The 22,176-nt window shown below is 44.0% G+C and overlaps 1 protein-coding gene and 1 non-coding gene across 2 annotated transcripts in view; one reads left to right on the top strand and one right to left on the bottom strand.

Annotated features, from left to right (window-relative positions):
• The window catches only part of LOC123934741, a 32,906-nt gene extending 11,218 nt beyond the window's left edge, over positions 1-21,688 (top strand). The window contains exon 4 of the mRNA XM_045994821.1: positions 21,538-21,688. Coding sequence (XP_045850777.1) covers positions 21,538-21,688 — 151 coding nt within the window. The remainder of the gene's footprint in view (positions 1-21,537) is intronic.
• Positions 4,293-4,400, bottom strand: LOC123935663. Its single transcript, XR_006816950.1, has one exon. It is a non-coding gene; the product is annotated as a U6 spliceosomal RNA (small nuclear RNA).
• Positions 21,689-22,176: the final 488 nt, after the last annotated feature.

Raw genomic sequence — 22,176 nt, 5'->3', positions numbered from 1 at the left:
CTGATTCTAAGATAGATGAGGCTGAACCTTGCCATGAATTTGTTGCCTAGATGAAATAAGGCACTGCCACCTTCAGTATTTCTTACCACAGTTCTCATTGCTTTGTTCTCATGGACCTGTGTCTCAGAACCAGAAAAGACTTTGAAACTGAAGACTTTGACTAGAGGAAGCTTCCTCAACATCTACTTGTTTTAAACAAGTAAAGAACTTGATAGAATTGTACACAAATGTCCATATCCTTGACACCTAGATTCTACAATTGGCATTTTGCTGTGTTCACTGTAATAACCACATTTTCTATCTACCCATTGCTGTATCCATTGTTGGGGTAGAAGACCTACCTTTGCCTTATGGTCCTTCTAAGTGGACTTGGAATCAAATTGTCATGAGACAGATTGCCAGGAGAAAACCAAATTTAATAGACGTATGTATAGTAAATCTACAGACCTGGAAATTCCAAAGACAGTGAGGCAACATGAAGCTTATATGAACTAAGGAGAGGTCTGAGGATACAAAGAGAAGGCCATTAGCAGAAAGGTGAAGGGAAATGTTTAGAAAAGCAAGGTTGTCCTATTATGCAGTTAAGTTCCTTACATAAAGGGGAGTCCCTGTTAATAGCATTCTTCCTGGAGCACCTGGGTGGGTCGGTTGGTGGGGCCTCTGCCTTCAGCTCAGGTGAGATCCAGGAGTCCCAGGATCTGCCGCAATGGGCTCCCTGCTGGCGGGGCGCCTGCTTCTTTCTCTGCCCCTCCCCCTACTTGTGCACTCTCTCTCACTCGCGCCCTCGCTCTGTAGATAAATGAAATTTTGATTTTTTTTAAAAAGATAGATTTTATTTATTTGACGGTGAGAGATACCATGAGAAAGGGAACACAAGCAGGGAGAGTGGGAGAGGGAGATGCAGGCTTCCCACTGAGCAAGGAGCCTGATGCTGGGCTTGATCCCAGTGACCTGAGCTGAAGGCAGATGTGCAATGGCTGAACCACCCAGGAGCCCATAAATGGAATCTTTAAAAAAAAAAAAAAAAAGCTCTCTTCCTGGTACAGGTTCTGCTTTCCAATGTAAATTTAGGCCTTTTGGGGGGACCTAGAGAGCTTTTCCTGCATCTGCTTTTGATTAGGTTTTTTTTTTTTAAAGATTTTATTTATTTATTTATTTGACAGACAGAGATCACAAGCAGGCAGAGAGGAAGGGAAGCAGGCTCCCTGCCGAGCAGAGAGCCTGATGTGGGGCTCAATCCCAGGACTCTGGGATCATGACCTGAGCCGAAGGCAGAGGCTTTAACCCACTGAGCCACCCAGGCACCCCTGCTTTTGATTACTTTTAACTCAAAATAATCTTTATGCCAAGGTGGCCCATCTTGGGGCAGCCTGCCCTGGACCCCTGGACCTTCCATTAACCCATGTTATGTTTTTATGCATTTTAAAGTAAGTTTCAGACAGTACACTTCACTCCTGAAAACTTCAACATGCATATTATTTGCTCTTGTTTTTTTGTTTGAAGTAGGCAATCTTTATTCCCACCCCAGAAGCAACCACTGTTCTGTCTGTTCTCACTAACAATTCATTTTCCCTGTTCTGTAGTTTCATATAAGTATAGTATGTACACTTTTAACAGCAATGTTTTTATTTGTCCCTTTGGCTCACTAAACGTTTTATATTTAGGGGAATGAACAGTATTAAGGTTCGGACTGGGGAAAGGGATATAGGCGTTTGTGAAAGGAAAGGAGGAAATGGAGACCCAGAGTGAGGCCACCACACAAGCAGTCTAAAACATTTCTTTTAGGAAAGAATAGATATGGCAACTGAGGATCTAGAAATTAATTCCTTCAAAGCTGTCCATACTCTTAAACACCTTAAAAGTCTTCACATACCTTCAGGGAATATATACCCTAGACTGAAGATCCCTGTCCTAGACAAGGTGCATAAAGAAAAACTGTAAAAGAAAAAGAATTAGTAAATTCGACTGTGTTAAAGATTCAAACTTTTACGTAAGAATAGACACCATAAACAAAGAGAAGAGACAAGATATTTACAACATGTAAGAAATACGTAATTAGCATCCAGAATAAAAAGAGCTGCTTCTTGGGGTGCCTGGGTGGCTCAGTCAGAAGAGCATGAGACTCTTGATCTTGGGGTTTTTAGTTCAAGCCCCATGTTGAGTGTAGAGGTGACTTGAATAAATATAACTTTAAAAAAAGACCTGCTTTTTTAAAAAAAAGATTATTTGAGAGAAAGCACACTTGGGGGGAGGGAGAGAGAATCTCAGGCAGATTCCCCACTGTGCACAGAGCCTTATGCAGGCCTCCATCTCTTGATCCAGGAGAAACCAAGAGTCAGATGCCCAACCCACTGAGCCACCCAGGTGTCCTGAGAGCTGCTTCGTAAAGAAAATGATTAAAGACCAAAAAAAAAAAAAAAAAAGAAAGAAAATGATTAAAGACAAACAGCTTGGGGCGCTTGGGTGGCTCAGTGGGTTAAGCCTCTGCCTTCGGCTCAGGTCATGGTCTCGGGGTCCTGGGATCGAGCCCCACATTGGGCTCTCTGCTCTGCGGGGAGCCTGCTTCCTCCTCTCTCTCTGCCTGCCTCTCCGCCTACTTGTGATCTCTGTCTGTCAAATAAATAAATTTTTAAAAAAATTAAAAAAAAGACAAACAGCTTAACAGAAAAATGAACAAAAGATAAAAGTAGATAATATATACAGTAAAATATGGCTAATATGAAAATATGTTTATGGTGCCTGGCTGGCTCAGCTGGAAGAACATGCGACTCTTGATCTCAGGGTGGGGAATTGAAGACCCACATTGGGTGTAGAGATTATTTAAATAAACTTAAAAGAAAAGAAAATATGTCCAATTTCACTAGTAGAGATATGCAGATTAAAATAATAAAAACCCAAGAGAAATGAAAACATATATATGCAAAAATACTTGCCAAGAATGTTCATAACCTCCTTATTCACAATAGCCCCAAACTGAAAAGAGACTAGGTGTCTATCACCAGAAAAATGGATCAACAAACTATGTCATATTCATACAATGGAATTCTACTCAATGACAAAAAGGAGCAAACTAGGGGTGCCTTGGTGGCTCAGTTGGTAGAAGCATCTGCTTTCTGCTCAGATCAAGGTCCTGGGGTCCTGGGATGGAGTTCTGCTTTGGGCTCTCTGCTCAGCGGAAAGCCTCCTTCTCCCTCTCCCTCTGCCACTCCCCTGCTTGTGCCTTCTCGCTCTCTCTCTCTCTCTCAAATAAATAAAGTCTTAAAAAAAGCAAACTAGTGATAGAAGCAACTACATGTACTTATCTCAAAAACATGCTGAGTGAAAGAAATTGTCCACAAAAAAAGTGCATATTGTGTCTAGAAGAGACAAAACTAATCATGAAAAAACCAATCAGAGCAGTGGTTACCTGGTGAAAGTGGGAGCAGGGGTTGGCCTGGAGGGGAATTAGGGAACTTTCTAGGGGTGATGGTAATGTTCTATATTTTTATAGAGGTCTGGCTTACATGTGTGTATGTGCATTTGTTAGAACTCAGCAAATATATATTCATGGTTTGGACATTCCACTGTGTATATGTTTTACCTTAAAAATCTGTAAGCAAATGTTGAACTTTGTCAATGATGTGCATGCTGAAGTGTTTAGAGGTGAAGTATAAAGATGTTTTCAGTTTACTTTCAAATACATAACAGAATATGATGAAGGGATGGATAGATACATAATAAATATGACAAAATGTTCATGTAGCTACCACCCGAGTTCACTGCATAATTTTTTAAACTTTATGTTTAAATTTCTTTTCGTAATACAATGTTAGGAAAAAAGCAGTAATACGATACTATCTTACACCCATCATTGGCAGAAGCAAGAACTGATAGTGTTGTGTGAAGATGTGGTAAAATGTGGTGGAAGTAGAAACTGGTATGACCACCTTGGAGAGTAATATAACAATATCAAATAAACCTAAAAATGCTCATATTTTATGACTTAGAAATTCCATTTCTAGTATATAACCTACAGTTTCATGTGCCCAGTCAGATATGTGCAAAATGTTCTTTGCAGCATGGTTCCTCCCCCTAATTTTTTATTTTGAAATATTTTAAGATATTAAGTTGTAAGAATCATACAACGAATACCTATATACCCTTTATAAATTGTTAGCATGTTGCCACATTTGCTTTATCTATGTGTAAATATACATTTTTCCCCTGAATCACTTGAAAGTAAATTGCATGGACTCCCTGAATACTTCAGCATGTATTTCCTTGTTGTTTTTCTTTTTAAAATAAAGACCTTTAAAAATATGAAATGCTTCACGAATTTACACGTCATTCTTGTGCAGAGGCCAAGCTCAATTTTCTCTGTATCGTTCCAGTTTTAGTATACGTGCTGCTGAAATGAGCACAGCATGTGTTTCCTAAAGCAAAAGCATTCTTCTACATAACCACAATGCAATGATCCCACTCAGGACATTTTAACATTGATTATAACGCTATTATCTGATTTATAACCCATATTCAGATATCTCTAATTACTGTAATGATGTCTTTTAGAGGTGTTTAAAACTTCATGGAAAATCCACTCAAATGTCACAGATTGTATTTAGTTGTCACTTCATTTAGTCTCCAGTAAAGTTCCACAGCCGCCGTCTTGGTGCCTTTTGGGACATTGACTTTTGAAGAGCCTAGGCAAATTGCTTTGTGGAATGTCCTTTCATTTGGATTTGCAACATTTTAAAAAAGGGGAGCCAATTAGATTCTAGGCCCCTCAGTTAGTGTCAGAAAAAGCAACAGCTTCCACTGGGTAGAAGGAGGCAGACCCTGTCAGTGGAATCAACTGTAGCCTCAACCAGTCATGCTTTGGATATAATCACAGCGTGGCTGTGTGGAATGGCTCAAGGCTTGTCAAGCTTACACATGAGACAAGACCTGATTGATCTGGCTGGTAAAAGGACAGCAAGTCACTTCTAGACTTAGACATTTTAGTAAGTAGACAGCAAAAAAAAGAGTAAGCCTAAGTTGCTGCTCGCCATGATCCTTGTTCTGCATACTAAAAAGGACAACACCGAAACAACGGTATTCCAGTATTGCGGAGGAGCCCATTCTAGGCTGCCACTAAGGGGTTTTATATTCTGCAGCTCTATTCCAAACGCATAGGAGAGACAGCTTCATATCCCATCAAAACCAGGGAGAGACAGCTTCATATCCCATCAAAACCAGGGAGAGACAGCTTCATATCCCATCAAAACCAGGGAGGTAATGAGAAACTGTCTCATGACAGCCTCCCAGGAAATATAGGGAGTTGACTGGGACACAACCTCCTTACAGACCTCCTGTGCTCTTGTGTTTCAGGAGGCTCACAAGGCATTCCGCCACAACTCAGATAGTTCAAGCCTTTGCCTGTGTGGATATGTGCAATGTCACCACAGGAGAGCTATTTCCATAATAAGGCTATTTCTCTATTGACAATGACTAGAAACAGTAACAGCAGTGGCCTTGAGTGAATGCAAGGACTCAGGCCTCTCTTGCATGATCTGGCATTGACCTGGATCAATCATGATTTGGAGGAAATCCAAGTTCAGATTTTTTAGGTAACTGGATATATTAGGTTAGTTCCTAGAATCTTTATGTTGTCCTAGAAATAGATTTACTTCCCTTTGCCACACTGCCAAGGGAGAGAAGGGATTAGTGGCAGTTCACAAGTTTGGCTACTATGTCAATTGCAGTGCATTTTACTTTTTATTATTTTGTCCTTTCTAGAGCAGAGGCTCCATTTTCTAAATTCTTCGGGTTTTCTTTAGAAATTCCTAAGCAAAGCTCTCTGTGTTAAGGAAAGAGCTCTTAACTGATATTTGGCCCTAAATAGTAGTCGCAGCAAGGTTTCTGTCCAGAGAGAGAGCTCACTAAGTCAACACTTCTACTTCAGGATGGTGTCTGAACAAGGCCCATTCCTGTTTGAGTATGCCGCATGTTACAAGGCATTAAGAAAAATTAAGACTAACATTCAGAAAGTCAATAACCCACAGGAAGCCTGTGGACTATTTCAACATAACATATTAGAAGCCTGAGAAAATGTATGCCAATGATCAAAAATACTAGGCACTTGGGACATAAAATATGCAGCTGGGTTAGTTGGCAAAGTCAAAGAGGCTATTGTAAGAGGGGGAAAGGCATCTTTCAAAAAATGGAAATATAGCTTCTAATGAGGAGAAAAGGGAAGTCTGGAAAAATATGGCAGCCCAGATACAAGGTAGAAATTACGTGGGCTAAAAGAGAATGAGGAGTTCTTTGCCAGGGACTCTAAAGCTTCTCTGTGAAATGTATCCGGGAGAAAGCCAGCTAGAGAATCAGTGGGATTACAAGGATTAAAGAGGGATTTGACGTGTGGCAGGAGCCTGGGAGGTGGGGGTTTCAGGTTGCTGGTGGCTTAAATGAGAGGGCTCTAGCAGAGCTTTGGGTGAGGCTCTGGAGAGGTGACTGAGGAAGAGAAGTTTTAGCTTTCTCTCTGTCTCAGTGTCTTCTTTCCTCCTCCTACTTCATTCTCTCCCTGGATCTGCCTCATCTTGCTCCTCTTAGACTTGAATGTTCCTTTTCTGCTCTCTGTGACCGGATCTTGGTCATTTCCAAATCGTGGTGCCTAACGAAGACAGCCGAATGCTTTGGATTGGTCTCACTCTGTAGGCACACACGTTCTCACCTAAGATTGGTACTAAGAGATGTCTGCACCTAAGTAGCTCTGATTAGGAATAGGGGAGGGGTGAAGAGTGGCCTCAAGGTCCTTTGCTACTTCCACTGGTGTTTGGAGAGGGTAGACAACCTGGTCACCCTTGACCTAGTAGGGTTTAGCTAGGGGATCCTGACACCTGGTGGTTACACTTGGGAGGTGCAGAGGAGTTCTTAATAGCCCCACCCCTTCACCATTTACTTATCACTTACTGAGCTATTAGCATGATACGAATCATCTCATTTAAAACACACAACAACCCTCTGAAGTATCATTATTTTAACTTGACATATGAATTATTTATGTTAAATAGTTGTGAACTGATTTAAGCAATGGGATAAGGGATTTTTTTTTTCTTTACTCAGCTGTTGGGGCAGTGCCTGCCACATAGTAGGTTTTCAGGAAATACTTGTTGAAATAACATTTTGTGTGGCACCTGGGTGGCTCAGGCAGTTAAGTGGCTGCCTTTGGCTCAGGTCACGGTCCCATGATCCCAGGGTCCTGGGATTGAGCCCTGTGTCAGGCTCCCTGCTCACTCAAAAGCCTGCTTCTCCCTCTCCCTCTAAGTGCGCCCCCCACATTCTCTTTCTCTCTCAAATAATAAAATCTTTAAAAAGGGTATTTTGTACTTATCAAAATCATGAAACGTTGATTCAGAAGACAGTGTCTTTGTAATAGAATTGATGCGGGGGTGTCTGGATGGCTCATTCTGTTAAGCATCCAACTCTTGATTTCAGCTCAGGCCTTGATTTCAGCATGATGAGTTCAAGCTGCATGCTGGGCTCCATGCTGGGCATGGAGCTTGCTTTAAAAAAAATTGATGTGAGTGCAGTACTGCCAGCCAGATAAGCCTAGACTCAGTCTGCCGCAACTCTTGCTTAAATGCTCTTTCCCAGAAATCTTCCTGCTTCAGATACTTGGAGACCAAGTCTGCTGCTGAGAAAAATTCAAATCTATTGAAACTCTACTCACCTACGGTCATCCTAGACTCTGTCCTGGACACTATAAGGCTGAGTTTCTGTTTAAATGCGGCCATTTCATATTGAGAAACCACCAGAAAAATCACAAGTTTCATTCAGCTGACATGGCTCAAATGCTGCCTTCCTAAACTCCCCTACCTGCACATTGGGTGCTAAGATGGATGTTTGCTGAAGATGTTTGGGATGATGGTCAGTTTGTTAGAGAGGAAAACTATGAGTCAAGTGGCAACATTCAGTGAATGACAGGGAGAGGGAGAGAGAGACTGACCAGTAGTTGTTAGATGACCACAATGAAAATGAGTGAATGGTATGAACCTCAAGGAAGCAAAGTTGAAAGTGTTATGGCTTAGAAGTAGTGATGAAGTAGTAGGAGAATGTCAACCCTGTCTCTAAGTCCTGTGTTATGTGGAGATGCAGGGGAAGTGGTGTCTTGAGGGGGAAAACCATGTTTCATTTAAGGCTGGAAAATGAGAGTTTCCATGGAGGAGATTTTATTTATTTATTTGAGAGAGAGCAAGGGAGAGGGAGAGCAGGAGTGAGGTGAAGGGCAAAGGGAGAAGCAGACTCCCTGCCGAGCAGGGAGACTGATGCGGGGCTCAATCCCCGACTCCAGGACCATGACTCAAGCCCAAGGCAGACACCCAACCAACTGAGACACCCAGGCACCCCAAGTTTGTCTGTCTTTGAATGAGAATTCTCTAGGGCTAAGTGGAAAGGTCTGGGAGGGAAAGGTGCAGTGGGAACTTGGGTGGGTGAGAAAGCAGAGAGCAATGTGGAAACAGAGAGACTATACGATCAGAGGGGCTTCATCTTGGAGAGTGGCCAAATATGGTAGAATATAAAGAAGAGGGGTATTAGCTTCCTTCAAAGCTAAGGCAGGAGACTGGGACATTTGGAGTCATTATTTTGAGACTCATAAGCGAGTTGTAGGATAAAATCAAAGCCATCTGAGTGATTAAACCTGGCAGGTAGAAAAGAGAGGGAGCAGAAGGTGAGTCGTGCCTCCAAACGGCTGAAGAGTGAAAGCCTCTACACATTGGCTGGCATCATGTGAAAAAGAAGAGTGTTTTCAGGAGTCAGTAAGCTGCCCCACAAGAAATGCTATACTCTTAGGCCCCAAACTTTAGTGGGCTGCTTGTTTTCTGATTTCAACATCTCTTTGGATGACAGCTTCCTGAAATTTCTTGGCAGGCTCTTGGTAATTCCTTTTTTTTTTTCTTTTAAGATTATTTATTTGAGAAAGAGAGTCTGAGGAGGGACAGATGGTGAGAGAGAGGAAACCTCACTGAGCGTGAGGTTCTGTCTCACAACCCCGAGATCATGACCTGAGCTGAAATCAGTAGTAAGACATTTAACCAACTGAGTCACCCAGGCACCCCTCTTGGTACTTCTTTTAGATCGTTCTTCTTGATCCTCATAGAATTCATTAAGGTCTGTGTTCCTTGAGACCACGGATCAACCATGTCTGTCTCTCAGATGCCCCTCTATTTCTGTCTCTGCCCATTTAACATGTTTTCATAATGGGAATAAAGGAGGTGAAGCATTTGAAGATCAGAGATTTTGAGGTGGAGAAGAGGGAAATTGAGGAAGCATATGTTGATGTCCTCATTATTTCCTATACAATGGAAAGCATGGTCAATGGCTGAAGGTGATGGGGGTAATTTTTTTTTCTTTAAGATTTTATTTATTTATTTGGCAGAGAGAGACACAGCAAGAGAGGGAACCCAAGCAGGGGGAGTGGAAGAGGGAGAAGCAGGCTTTCCGCTGAGCAAGGAGCCCAATGCAGGGCTCTATCCCAGGACCCCGGGATCATGACCTGAGCCAAAGGCAGACACTTAACGAATGAGCTGCCCAGGCACCCCGAGGGGGTAATTCTTACCTCACATGGTTGTGAGCATTAAAAGACATAGTGCATATGAAGCATTTAGCACAACATGTAGCTCAATAAATAGAAGTTTTGTTTTTTTAATGTTTTTAATGTTTTTTGAAGTTTACTTATTTTTCAGTAACCTCACCCCACATGGGGCTCAAACTCACATCCCTGAGATCAAGAGTTGCATGTTCTTTTGACTGAGCCAGTCAAGTGCCCCTAAACTGGAGTTTTAAAGAGCTCCCTGTGAAGGAGTCAAAGTCCTGATTGGGCACAGAAGTAGTCAAGGCAACTGTCAGGGGTTGGGCAAAGTTTCAACTGGGAAAATTGTGTGGAGTTGGGTAGGTGGTGTGCATCTAGGCAACACTCAGCAAGGGATGAAAGCACAGATAGAAGCTGGGATCTAAGCAAGGACATACCAGCAAGCTACTAAAGATGAAAGAATAAACAAACAGGTATCATCACATGGTATAACCTTAAGCAGTAAGTTTTAAGTGAAGCATGGATCTTGGAAAACTGTTTGCTAGCTAGGGGGTTGCCTTAGACCCAGAGGTTATATCTTTCTGCAGTTGAACTTTATTTTATTTTTTTAAAGATTTTATTTATTTATTCAACAGAGAGAAAGAGAGATTACAAGTAGGCAGAGGGGCAGGCAGAGAGGGGGAAGCAGGCTCTCCTCCAAGCAGAGAGCCTGATGCAGGGCTTGATCCCAGGACCCTGAGATCATGACCTGAGCCAAAGGCAGGGGCTTAACCCACTGAGCCACCCAGGCGCTCCACGTAGTTGAACTTTAAAGACCATTCATTATGACCCATTATGGAGTCTAGAGAACCCGGCTTTGTATTTTTATCTCTGTAAACACTAGCCAATATGATTTAGAGTTTCTTTAATAATACTTAATAGAGGGCGCCTGGGTGACTCAGTTGGTTAAGCGACTGCCTTCAGCTCAGGTCATGATCTTGGAGTCCGAGGATTGTGTCCTGCATGGGGCTCCCTGCTGAGCAGGGAGTCTGCTGCTCCCTCTGACCCTCTCCCCTCTCATGTTCTCTCTCTCACTCTCTCTCTCTCTCTCAAGTAAATAAATAAAATCTTCTAAAAAAGTAATACTTAGTAGATAGGAAGAGGGAATAAAGAAATTGGGATGGGGACAGGGACTGGCAAAGGAAGAAATGAGTGGGGGAGCTTAGGATAGTAAAAGCCATATTATTTTTTTTAAAGATTTTTATTTATTTATTTGACAGAGAGAGATCACAAGTAGATAGAGAGGCAGGCAGAGAGAGAGAGGGAAGCAGGCTCCCTGCTGAGCAGAGAGCCCCATGCGGGACTCGATCCCAGGACTCCGAGATCATGACCTGAGCCGAAGGCAGCGGCTTAACCCACTGAGCCACCCAGGCGCCCCTAAAAGCCATATTATTGTTTGATAAAGGGATGAAGCAAAAAAAGGGAGAGTGTTATGTAGGATAGCAGACAAATCTAAAAAAAGAAGGGGAGAAAATGGAATAATGATGTTATATTTGCTTTCCCTCCATCAAATATAGTACCTAGAACCCAAATATGTGAGAGCTAAAACTTAATTCTAAGGAATAATATAATAAATCTCTAAAGTATGAAGTAAACTTATTTTTAAAAAACAGATTAAAACTGTACTAACAAAATAAGATGGAAAAAAAAACTGAGTAAGCAGCATTCACAGAAAACATTTCCCTGGTTATGTTTTCAGTTCTTTGTCTCTCAGAATAAAAGATGTTATGGTGCTTTATTTTATTTTTTAAAAGATTTTATTTTTAGTAATCTGTATACACAACAACCTCACAACCCTGAGCTCAAGAGTTGCATGCTCTAGTGACTGAACCAGCCAGGTGCCCCTGTTGCTGTGCTTTAAATCAGTGGGAAATTTTTAAATTCACTTGTTATGGTATAAAAAAAATCTTAGTCCTATTTTCAATAGGTACTGCTAACATATACTAGTAGTATTTTAACAGTCACAGTTGCTTGACAAATACGAATATTTGCTGAAATGCAGTTGGCTAAATTATACTCTCTTGTCCAAGGAGGAACATTCCTTTTTTAAAAAAGATTTTTATTTATTTATTTATTGAGAGAGAAGGCGTGCACACATCAGTGTGGGGAGGGGCAATGGGGAAGGTGAAGGAACGACAGAATCTCCCAAGTAGATTTCCCACTGAGCGTGGAGCCCTACCAGACCCAAGATATGACCTGAGCAGAAACCAAGAATCAGATACTTAACTGACTGAACCACCCAGGCGCCCCCAAAGAGGAACATTCTAGGGAAATAAAAAGAAGTCCTCAGCATTTAAGCAGCATCTGTACAAAAGAAAAGAAGTAGAAGCAAGGTATATTGGTTTACTATGGCTGCTGTAACAAATTACCCCAAACTGGGTCACTTAAAACAACAGAAGTTTATTCTCTCATAGTTCTGGAGGCTGGAAGTCTGAAAAATCAAGGAGTCTGTTGGGTTCCTGCTGGCCTTGCTCCCTCTGAAGGCTCTACGGAAGATTCCTTCCTTGCCTCTTCTTAGCTTGTGTGGGTTGCCAGCAGCCTTTGGTGTGTAGACACATCCTCGCAGTCTCTATCTTCACATGGCATTCTCCATTCTGTGTGTCTCTGTGTGTCTGTGCCCCAAATTTCCTCTTCTTATAAAGACACCAGTCATATTGGATTTAGTGCCTCCCCTAATCCAATATGACTTCATCTAAACTTGATGACAGGAGTGCCTGGGTGGCTTAGTCAGTTAAGCCTCTGCCTTCAACTCAGGTCATGATCCCAGGGTCCTAGAATCAAATCCCACATTGGGTTCCCTGCTCAGAGGAGAGTCTTCCTCTTCCTCTCTCTCTGTCCCTCATCCCCACTTGTTTCTCTCTCTCATTCTACTCTCTCTCTCAAATAAATAAAATCTTAAAAAAATAAACTTTCATGGGTTTCGAATGGATACGAATTTGGGGGGATACCATTCAACCTAGTACAAAGGGGGAAATGTGCTCTCTTGAAAGCTGGTATTACCAGGACAGCAAATGTACTCCAGGTTCATGAGACTACCACTGAGGATGGCAGAGGAGTGACTGGTAGAGAAACTAAAGAGGAAAGGCAGAATTAAGAATTAATGATAATGGTGAAAGGAAAGGTCTTCACTACTTGTTTGTTATCGAGATTTCTCAGTATCTGCATAGGCCAGAGGACTCTCTGGCCTCTAAGTTGAAGCTGCTGATGTGACCTGTGTTGTTAGAGTACAGTACTGCCTGTAGACAGCAGAGTTGCTTCAGAATGAACGTTCTCTGTAGAGGAGAGGGTTATGCTATTCCAACAGAAATTCAGGGTATGGAAACGGGCAGCTCAGTTGTACTACTGATGGGATGTGTAGCACCCACCCAGACAGGGACCGATATGCTGTCACCATTCAGCATATTAGAATATGGTCCCTTGGGCGCCTGGATGGCTCAGTCCGTCAAGCATTTGGCTTTGGCTCAGGTCATGATCCCGAGGTCCTGGGATCGAGTTCCTCATGGGGTTCCCTGCTCAACAGGAAGTCTGCTTCTCCCTCTCCCTCTGTTCCTCCCTGCTGCTTGTGTGCTCTCTCTCAAATAAATAGAATCTTAAAAAAAAAAAAAAGAATCTGGCCCCTTCCCGGAGCTGGGTTCATAGCTACACCACTGCTTAAAAAACAATGTCCACTCTTACCCAAACTCAAACACATATAACACCATTTAAACTCTTTAGAACCAACCTTGCCCCTATATCTTACCACTAGTCAATACATTGCCAGACAGCCCATGTTGTCAGTATCCCTAAGTGAAGCCTAAGTGAAGGCTCCTGCACTGGCCACTATATGTACACATCTGACCTCTAACCACGTGGGGACTGCCATATCTCCTGAGAGCCTAAGGCCATTCCAGTCTTCAACATATCTTGGCAGAGTCCTGCTCAGATCACTGTTCATTGTTAATACCCACACAGTCCTCAGCAAGTCAGGAGATAGCTCTTATCTGAGAACTGGGCTGCCACCCACACATCTTTAAAGTTTTCCACAAAATAGCCCTGTCCCAGGCCAGAACCCATAACCAGTGTGTAGCACACCAGTGGACAGATTCAAATCCAAACAAGAACAAGAGTCACACAGCTCATTAGCAAGTCCATACACATGCTTGCTTTGGCACATCATGGGAAGGTTAGCATAAAGACCAACACTTAATCTGCACTTTCCCCAGATCTCAGTATTCTACAGAATGTACAAATCAAGGACCAGGGAACACATTTATCCCATCATCCAGAAAGCCATCAGGAGCTCCACCCTAGAACAATAATCCAGAGTCAGTCCAGCACTCATCACACTAGGAGGCTTTCCCCAACAAGACTAAGGTCTATATTGCTGATTGCTTCTTAGCAAACCAAGAGAAAAAGTCTGGCACAGAAAAAGGATAATATATAGCACCATTGAACACCATACTAGAAAGTCCTTGTTGAATAGGACTGATAACTGTACTCACACTTAACTCATCAGGAAACAGCCCTCACTTGGATGAGTTCCTATGCCTATATCATTATAAATATCAAAAACACGATCTGAAGCAGACCATCAAACTCCCATACCATCACTTAGCATGGTGGGAAGATTCATATGGGGGGGGACCCTATATATATGTTCACCAAAGAAGCAATGAGCCTCTGTGAAAAATTGAGCCATGACATAGATCTACCCCAACAGACCACCATAGAGCCCATCTCAGATGGGCGTGTATGGTCATACCAAACCACATGGCCCACTATGAGACAGTGCCAACCAAGAACAGAGCCTTCACCCATGTCACTCCTCCACGTGCCAGAAGACCAGAAGACATTCTCTTCCCAGACCACATTTTGTGGTTACATCAGGACTGGGTATACCAGGACAAAGCCCCCACAAAGATAAACTTAAAGCTAGATCATCACTCAGGTCATCTGGAGAACCCCACTCCTCAGCTACCACTGGGTTTAAGGCACATACCTTCATCCCCTCTTGGCACAATCATTGCCTAATCCTTCCCAGACAAAGGTCAACATCTACTCCACCAATGTGCACCCTAAGAGGCAGCATCTACCCAGGGAAACAGCCATTTCTTTCTTCCTATATCAGTGCTTCAAACACAAGGAGATAGCCCAAACTAGGGGGCTATACCACCACTTGGTGAACCAACAGACAGCTTCAGCCAAAAACAGAGCTTGAGAGTACATCTCTGCTCAGCAAATCACTGAGCAGTTGAGGTGACCAGACCACTGATCTGCATGCTGAGCATAGCCTCTTGCCTAGGTTAGGACCTGGATAGGCAACCACTTGGTACAGACAATGCAGCCTCAGAAGGTATAGGACGAAGTCACACACCCCCAATTTGGCATACCAGGAACTATAAGAACATGAATCATACCTGGGCCATTGCTCAGGATACTGCCAGAAGGGCTTCCCTCGTCAGACCTGGATATAGATCCTTGCCCAGTGCTCAGCTGGCCATGACACAGCCCCGGGCCACATCCCATGCCACCACTTGCTCAGCAGAACAAACTGTGATGCTGATTCCAGCTCCAGCTGAATCAACTCCCTTCAGGACAGGCTCTTCCCTTTCCTCATACCTAGCGAGGCACAGGACAATCTTTTCTGAGGATATGATACTTGCCACCCCTCAGAACTGGGACTCATTGTCCTTATTTGACTCAGTGTCCTTAGTTGCTCAGGATAATGAACGAGAGATTCAGTTCAACCTGAGATCTCTCCCTTACCCCTTGCAGTATGCCTGGACGCAGCCCCCATCCAGAACCCTCGCTTCTATCTCTTCATTCTTCATTCACTCCTTTTCTACTGGGTCCTTCCCCAAAGTCCCCCTTATAACCTACCGCATCTCTCTTTCTCATCCTAAACACCAAAGCCAGCCCTTTCTGCTTCTCTTTCTATTCATGTCAGAGCTGAACTATTTGTTTGTTTAGTTATTTATATATTTTTAAAGATTTTATTTATTTATTTGACAGACAGAGATCACAAGTAGGCGGAGAGGCAGGCAGAGAGAGAGAAGGAAGCAGGCTCCCTGCCAAGCAGAGAGCCCGATGTGGGCTTGATCTCAGGACCCCGGGATCATGACCTGAGCCGAAGGCAGAGGCCTCAACCCACTGAGCCACCCAGGTGCCCCTAGTTATTTATCTCTTAAAGATTTATTTATATATTTGAGAGAGAGATCGAGAGTGAGCATGAGTGGAGGGACAGAGGGGAAGGTAAAGAGAATCTCAAGCAGACTCTGTGCTCAGTGCAGAGTCCCACACAGGGCTTGATGATGACCTGAGATCAAGGCTTGATGACCCTGAGATCAAGACCTGAGCTGAAACAAGAGTTGGTTGCTTAACCGACTATGCCACCCAGGTGCTCCAGAGCTGAGCTTTTAGAAGAGCATTCTGTAGCCCTGTGTCTATCTCCTCCACTGGCTTCTGTCATCATGCCTTAGTTACCACCGGCAAAGGTTACTCGTCCAGCCCCCTCACCTCCTGGACCTGGTTGGGAGATCAGACACTGGGTTTCAGCTTCCTCAGTGAGAGTGTCTCCTCCCTCAGGTCCCTGGATTCTATTCATGCATCTTCCTACCTTTCCACACATCCTTTGTGCCATTCCATGTCCCCATGGATGCTGTTCTCTAGGCCCCTGAGATCTCCCCCAGTGCCCTCTTCTTTGTACAACTTCCAGGTGACCTGTGAGGCTCCTCTCAGGTGTCCCTCCCCAAGAAACCCTGGCTGATCCCACCCACAATCCCTGCCTGGCCTTGCCTCTCTAGCACAATGTGACCTTGCATTCTGGGGGTGGGGTGCATCCCTCTCCTTCTAGAACTTAGGTTCTCACAGGCAGGAACGCCCTGTCGCTCACCTCTGGGTCCCCTGTTCAGGGTGCAGAACCTGATTCTGAACCAGCTCTTGATAAAATTGTGTGCCTCTGGGGCTGGAGAGCTGGGTGTTTGGAAGCAAAGAGGCAGCCGGGACCTGTGCATGGGATCCTGAGCTCCCAGGAACAGGCAGGAAGCCTGCATATTTCTGGGTTGTTGGGTGGGGAGCTGTTGCAGAAGGTGGGAGGGGCTGTCAAATCAGGCCTGCTCCCAGCAAGTGGCAGCAAGGGCCACCTCTAATAACCCCCAGAAGGGCTCAGTAAATGTGTGTTGAATCAGCTGAGAGGCGTCTGTGCAGACTTAGCCATCATGAGAGGCATGAAGAGCCCTTGAATTCCCGCTGTTAGTAAAGATAATTTGGCAGGCAGAAGAGAGGGAGGTTGCATGAGCAGCTTGTAGAGAGAAGCACCCAGCTGCAACAGAACAAGAAGTAGTGTCCGGACAGTTTGAGGTCAAGTGCAGGACTCTGATGGCTTCTGGGAAATGGGGGGAGCCAGGTGCCTTCCTGTATGCAGAACCAGAGCACTGTCCGTAGTAATGGGTGATACACACCCACACTATCATGGTGATGCCATCATAGAGGAAAGGGCTGGTGTCAGGGTGACCAACCGTCCCAACTTTCCTGAGACGGGGGATTTCCAAAGAGCTGACACTTTCGGTTTGCAAACCAGGACAGAGCCCTGGACAAACTGGGACAGTTGGTCACGCTTGGTGGCAGTGGAGGGAGTATCAGTGTCAAGTGGGGCTCGCTTCCCCTCTGCTGTTTAGAAAACGGGAACTCAAGGAGGCATCAATCTGAGTTGCAGCCCCATCCAGATGTTTCAGTGGGGCTATGGGCCTGTATCAAGTTTGCAGGGGGAGGGCTTCCTGGAGGTGGCATGGGTTGGGCCCTCTTCTCTCTACTGGAGGGCTTATCCTAAGGGAGTTGGGTCTCACTATGGTTTGGGGTCACTGTGTTTGGCAGGGGTGCTTTGAGGGTTAATGCATATATAAGGGCCACGCCTTATGTGCAAGCTGCATGTGAGATACGCAGTAAGTCTGAAATTCTCCTGAGCTGTTTTGCCACAGCGTAAAACCTAATGATCACTAGCATGGCTCTGCGACCATGGGTCCCAAGAATTTCAGGGCAGTTTTTACTACAGTGTCAGCATTGTTTTGTTTATTTATTTTTAACTGAGAATAAATTCACATCACATGTAATTTGCCATTTTATTTTTTTTTAAGATTATTTATTTGTTTATTTATTTGAGAGGGAGAGCAAGAGTAGCAGGGAAGGGCAGAGGAAGAGGGAGGGGAAGAGGCAGACTCCTCACCAAGCATGGAGCCAGACGCGGGGCTCAATCCCAGGACCCCCAGATCACGACCTGAGCCAAAGGCAGACACTTCACTGGCTGAGCCACCCAGGCATCCCTAGAGCATTTATTATTTTTTAATACTTGTGAGATGCATGGTTTGCACATGGTCTCGAAGTCACGCACTTTACTCCTGCCCAGGGCTCTGGGGTTGAAATTCTGTGGTTTCTGATCTGAGAGAGAAAGTGCATCCCACCATGGCCCTTACAGAGGAGGAGAGCTGGAGCTTTCACCTGTCCTTTCCACATACCATTCTGTGAGACAGCCTTTGCCCGTGATGCTTGTCCTTATTTTCATGCTGTATTTTGTTCTTCAAACTCTACATTTGCAAGCATCATCATGTTGAATCTCTGGATCTTCAGTAGCAAGCCAACCCTGTTTTCACTACTGGGAGCTTGAAGGAGGGGAGTTGTGCCTGCTTCTTGTCTGGAGATTGGGGGAGGGGGCAGGGGGACTGTAGAACTAAGCTGTGCCAGTGTGGTATGAAAGAACTGTAAAGTGCCATCTAGACATACAGCATGTAGACATGTGGACCTATGAGAGAGGCCCAAGGTCTGTCTGGTTCCACAACCCATGCTTTTGATGACTTCTCTGTACTACCCTTTCTCTCTTCATCAGGGATTCCTGTCACAAAGGAAGGCTTTCCATTTTATAGCCTTGTCTCTCTACTTGGAACTAGGGCTTGGCATGTTTTCCTTCCTTCCTCTCTCCTTACCTCCCTTTCTTGATTCCCTATTTACTTTTAGTCCTCCTCCCTTCCTTTCTTCCTTTCCTCCCTGTTTCTCTTCTTTCTTTCCTTTTAAAATTCCTTCTCCTTGTTTCCTTCCTTCCCTCCTACCTTCCTTCCCTCCTCCTTTACCGTTAGGATTCTCTCATTGTCTATGCTATCGTCCTACAACCCTGGGTAAATACCTCAGTTAACCCACTACTTCATACAATATCTTGTAAAAACTGGACCCTAAGATTCATATTAGCTTCCCGCAGGCAGCATTGCTGAAAGAACATGGAGGACACTCCCTAGCCCACCTTACAGGTCTGTGGCAGACAGGGTGAGATAGCATACCAAGAGCTCCACCTACAGGAGGAAAGTGCTGGGTATTTTCCATGGATCTTACCCTTCACCACCCCCCACCATGCTTTCTCCACATTTTGCGGCCTTGTCCTGTGCCCTAGGAGACCAGCCCTTCCATGGTCTGTGTCACATGGACTTCTGGTTAGGTTTGGCCAGTGGCAGGCACTGACATGGGCTTAGAGGGTAGAAAGAGAGAGAAGTCAGATTATGTGTTCTTTCTGTTTCCTTCCTGTCCAGCCATGGTTCTGGAAAGGGCAGCATTCCTCAATGACCACAACTGCTATCAGGCTACCTTCTTCCATAGCTCCTTCTCTTACCAGGTTCTAGTATTACTTCCCTCTCTTGGCCTCTTCTGGTCAAGGGTTATTTCCCTCTGTTACTAGTCCCTGAACACCTTATCATCCCTTGTTCTTTTATTCCTGTCCACATCTTCATTCAGTTCATCTCGCATAAATCCTTTGAGTGTGCCATCTATCTCTTGCCAGGACCGTGCCTCATACAAGCAGGACAAGGAGCCACCCTAGGACTGGGGCCAGGATAGTGCCATTTCCATCGAGCCTGGGGTTCTCTTCTCCATCAAGAGAGAGCACATGTTGTCAGAACCATGGGTTTGGGTGCTAGAAAAAATGGTGAATCGAAATCTGAAATTGGAGTGCAAAAGACATTCTTTCATACAAGGCTCTTGGGCTTTGTGTGAGGAAGTGAGGTATGAAGGCCAGGCTTTGCTAGGACTATCAGACTCTAAACAAAGCAGATGGTACAGAATCCTATTCACTTCAGACTTACTGGTCTGTGTCAAGGTGGCTCAGTGCTCTCAAATCCAGACTTCATGGGAATGAACAATCTTATCTGAATCAGAGAGAGTGATAAATCAGGATATCATTTTAGTCCTTAGTAGGGCAGTGTGAGTACAGCGTATTTCCTTTGTCTACATTGTTCCCAAGCCAGCTATCTGGCAGCCTCTATGACCTCCTGGAATGATAGTAATCATCTGAGGTGACTATTGTGGGTCTCCTGGTTTGTGTTAATTGTTCCCATGGCTGGAATTCAACAATGTCTGTGCATGTCTCATAACTTGGAGGGGAGGCAACACAAAGCTATTTATTTGCATCAGTATCAAATCGCATAGGGCACCTGTGTAAAGGAGGTTTTCATGGGCACCAGGGGAGACATGAAAATAAAGAAGATGGTGCCTCATTTTTCTTGGGTGTTGATTTTCCTGCCTAGCCTCAGACACATGTATTTGATCCCTATATGTAGAGAGAAGCTACTGGCAAAAGCTGATGGACCTGGTTCCCCTCTGAAGTGTGATAGTGTGGGAGGGAGCGCTCCCTTGATGCCTCGACAATTTGCAATTTCGGCAGTCTAAGGGGGCTACACTCTTCATACAGATGTATTAGGAAGAAAAATTATGCAGTCTGGAAATAAGGCAAAAGGGTGTCCTTCCCATGTCATATTGGAACCTTGTCTAACAAATCCGCCTAAAAATTATTTAATTCTCTAAGGAAATGCATTTCATGTGACTTACTATTGACTATTGATTAAGGCCAAGTCTTTATGAAGTCTCTGTTAACTTGCAAATTTTTGTTTGTAGGGATGCAAGTGATTCAGTCCAGTAGAAAAGACTGTACCCAAGGTAACAATTGTATTTCCCCACAGTCCATTAACTAGTATTGTATCTAATTTAGTAATCTTATTCTAGAATTATTTCTTTTAGTGCCTCTATGCATTCTTTCCAATTCTCCTTTGACTCAATTTACCATACTGCTGTTTCTCCTTCAATGAGTTAAATAAAATTGGTATAGGTGCTAACTTTATATTTTGTACTAGTCATATTTTTTAAAGATTTTATTTATTTGAAAGAGAGAGAGAGTGCCTGGGGGGCTCAGTTGGTTAAGTGTCTGCCTTCTGCTCGGTGGTGGTTCCAGGGTCCTGGGATTGAGCCTGGAGTCAGGCTTCCTGCTCACCAGGGAGCCTGCTTTTCCCTCTCCCTCTGCCATCCCCCCTGCTTGTGCTCTCTCACTCTCTCTGTCTGCCAAATGGATATATGAAATCTTTAAATGAAAAAAAAAAAAGAGAAAAGAAAGAGAGAAAGAAGGTAGATGAGCAGAGAGGAAGAGCAAAGGGAAAGGAAGAAACAGGCTGCCTGCTGAGCATGGAACCCAACGTGGGGCTTGATCCCAGAACCCTAGGATCATGACCTGAACTAAAGGCAGATGCTTAACTGACTGAGCTACCCAAGTGCCCCTGTACAAGTCATATTTTTAACTTTCTAAAGATTATGCTTTGACGGTGGACAGTGGTAGCTGTGGCATGGATGAGGGACTCAGAAGATGTTTTATTGAGCAATGTGAAAAGAATGGTGGGCACTGTTAACTATAGCTGACAGATATGTTTGTGAGGACATTAGATACACCTCCTGATGACTCCTGGACATCACTTGGTGAAATAAATATTTTCCCCAAAGTTCTTGGTTTTATCTTGACTGTGAAGGTGAAAGGAAGTCAGAAGAGGGAAACAGCCCAAGTTTCACTAAGACATTTTTTCAGAACCTTTTCCTGAAAACTTCTGGTTGGTTATCTTTTTGCCAACTCCAACTCAGCATATCTAACACTGACCTTATCTTTTGCCTCAAAGGTACTCCTGCCATTTTCCCGACTCAACTGAATGCCACCTCTGTTCATCCAATCCTTTAAGCCAGAAACTGGAAAGTCCTCTTGGGCTTCTCCTGCTTCTCCATCTTCTACCTATAATCAGTATTGTCAACCTAAATAAAGAAGTAAACTGAGGCAAGCTGGAATTACCAGAAATTGAGTTTCTTCAGGAATAGTAGAGGAATTGCAATTTGGAGAACCCATGCTGTAGGAAGCTACAGGCTAGTCCATCAAGGGCTGGAGGTGGGCTGTATTCATGCGCAGAGTACAAAGAGGGGTAAGTCCAGCCCCTGTCCAAGCAGTAAGTTCATTGGCTTGAGGACAAGAGAGATTCCTGGTGGGTTTTCATTGGTCAGGAGATAAGCCTCAGTCTTCTTGTAAATCAGACATTTAAGGGAAACTGGTCTCTCAATTCGTAAGTTCCATTCTTCCAAGTGTGTATCCATGAGAGTCTCCGTTTTGCATCCTCCAGTTCCATTTTATTTATTTATTTATTTATTTATTTATTTTAAATGTGTATTTTTTTTTAGTAATCTCTACACCCAACAGGGGACTCAAACTCATGATCCAGAGATTGAGAGTCACACACTCTACTGACTGAGCTAGCCAGACACCCCCTTCG

This window comes from Meles meles, chromosome X, assembly GCF_922984935.1.
Source record: "Meles meles chromosome X, mMelMel3.1 paternal haplotype, whole genome shotgun sequence".
Lineage (NCBI taxonomy): Eukaryota > Metazoa > Chordata > Mammalia > Carnivora > Mustelidae > Meles > Meles meles.
This window is presented reverse-complemented; position numbering and strand designations above follow the sequence as displayed.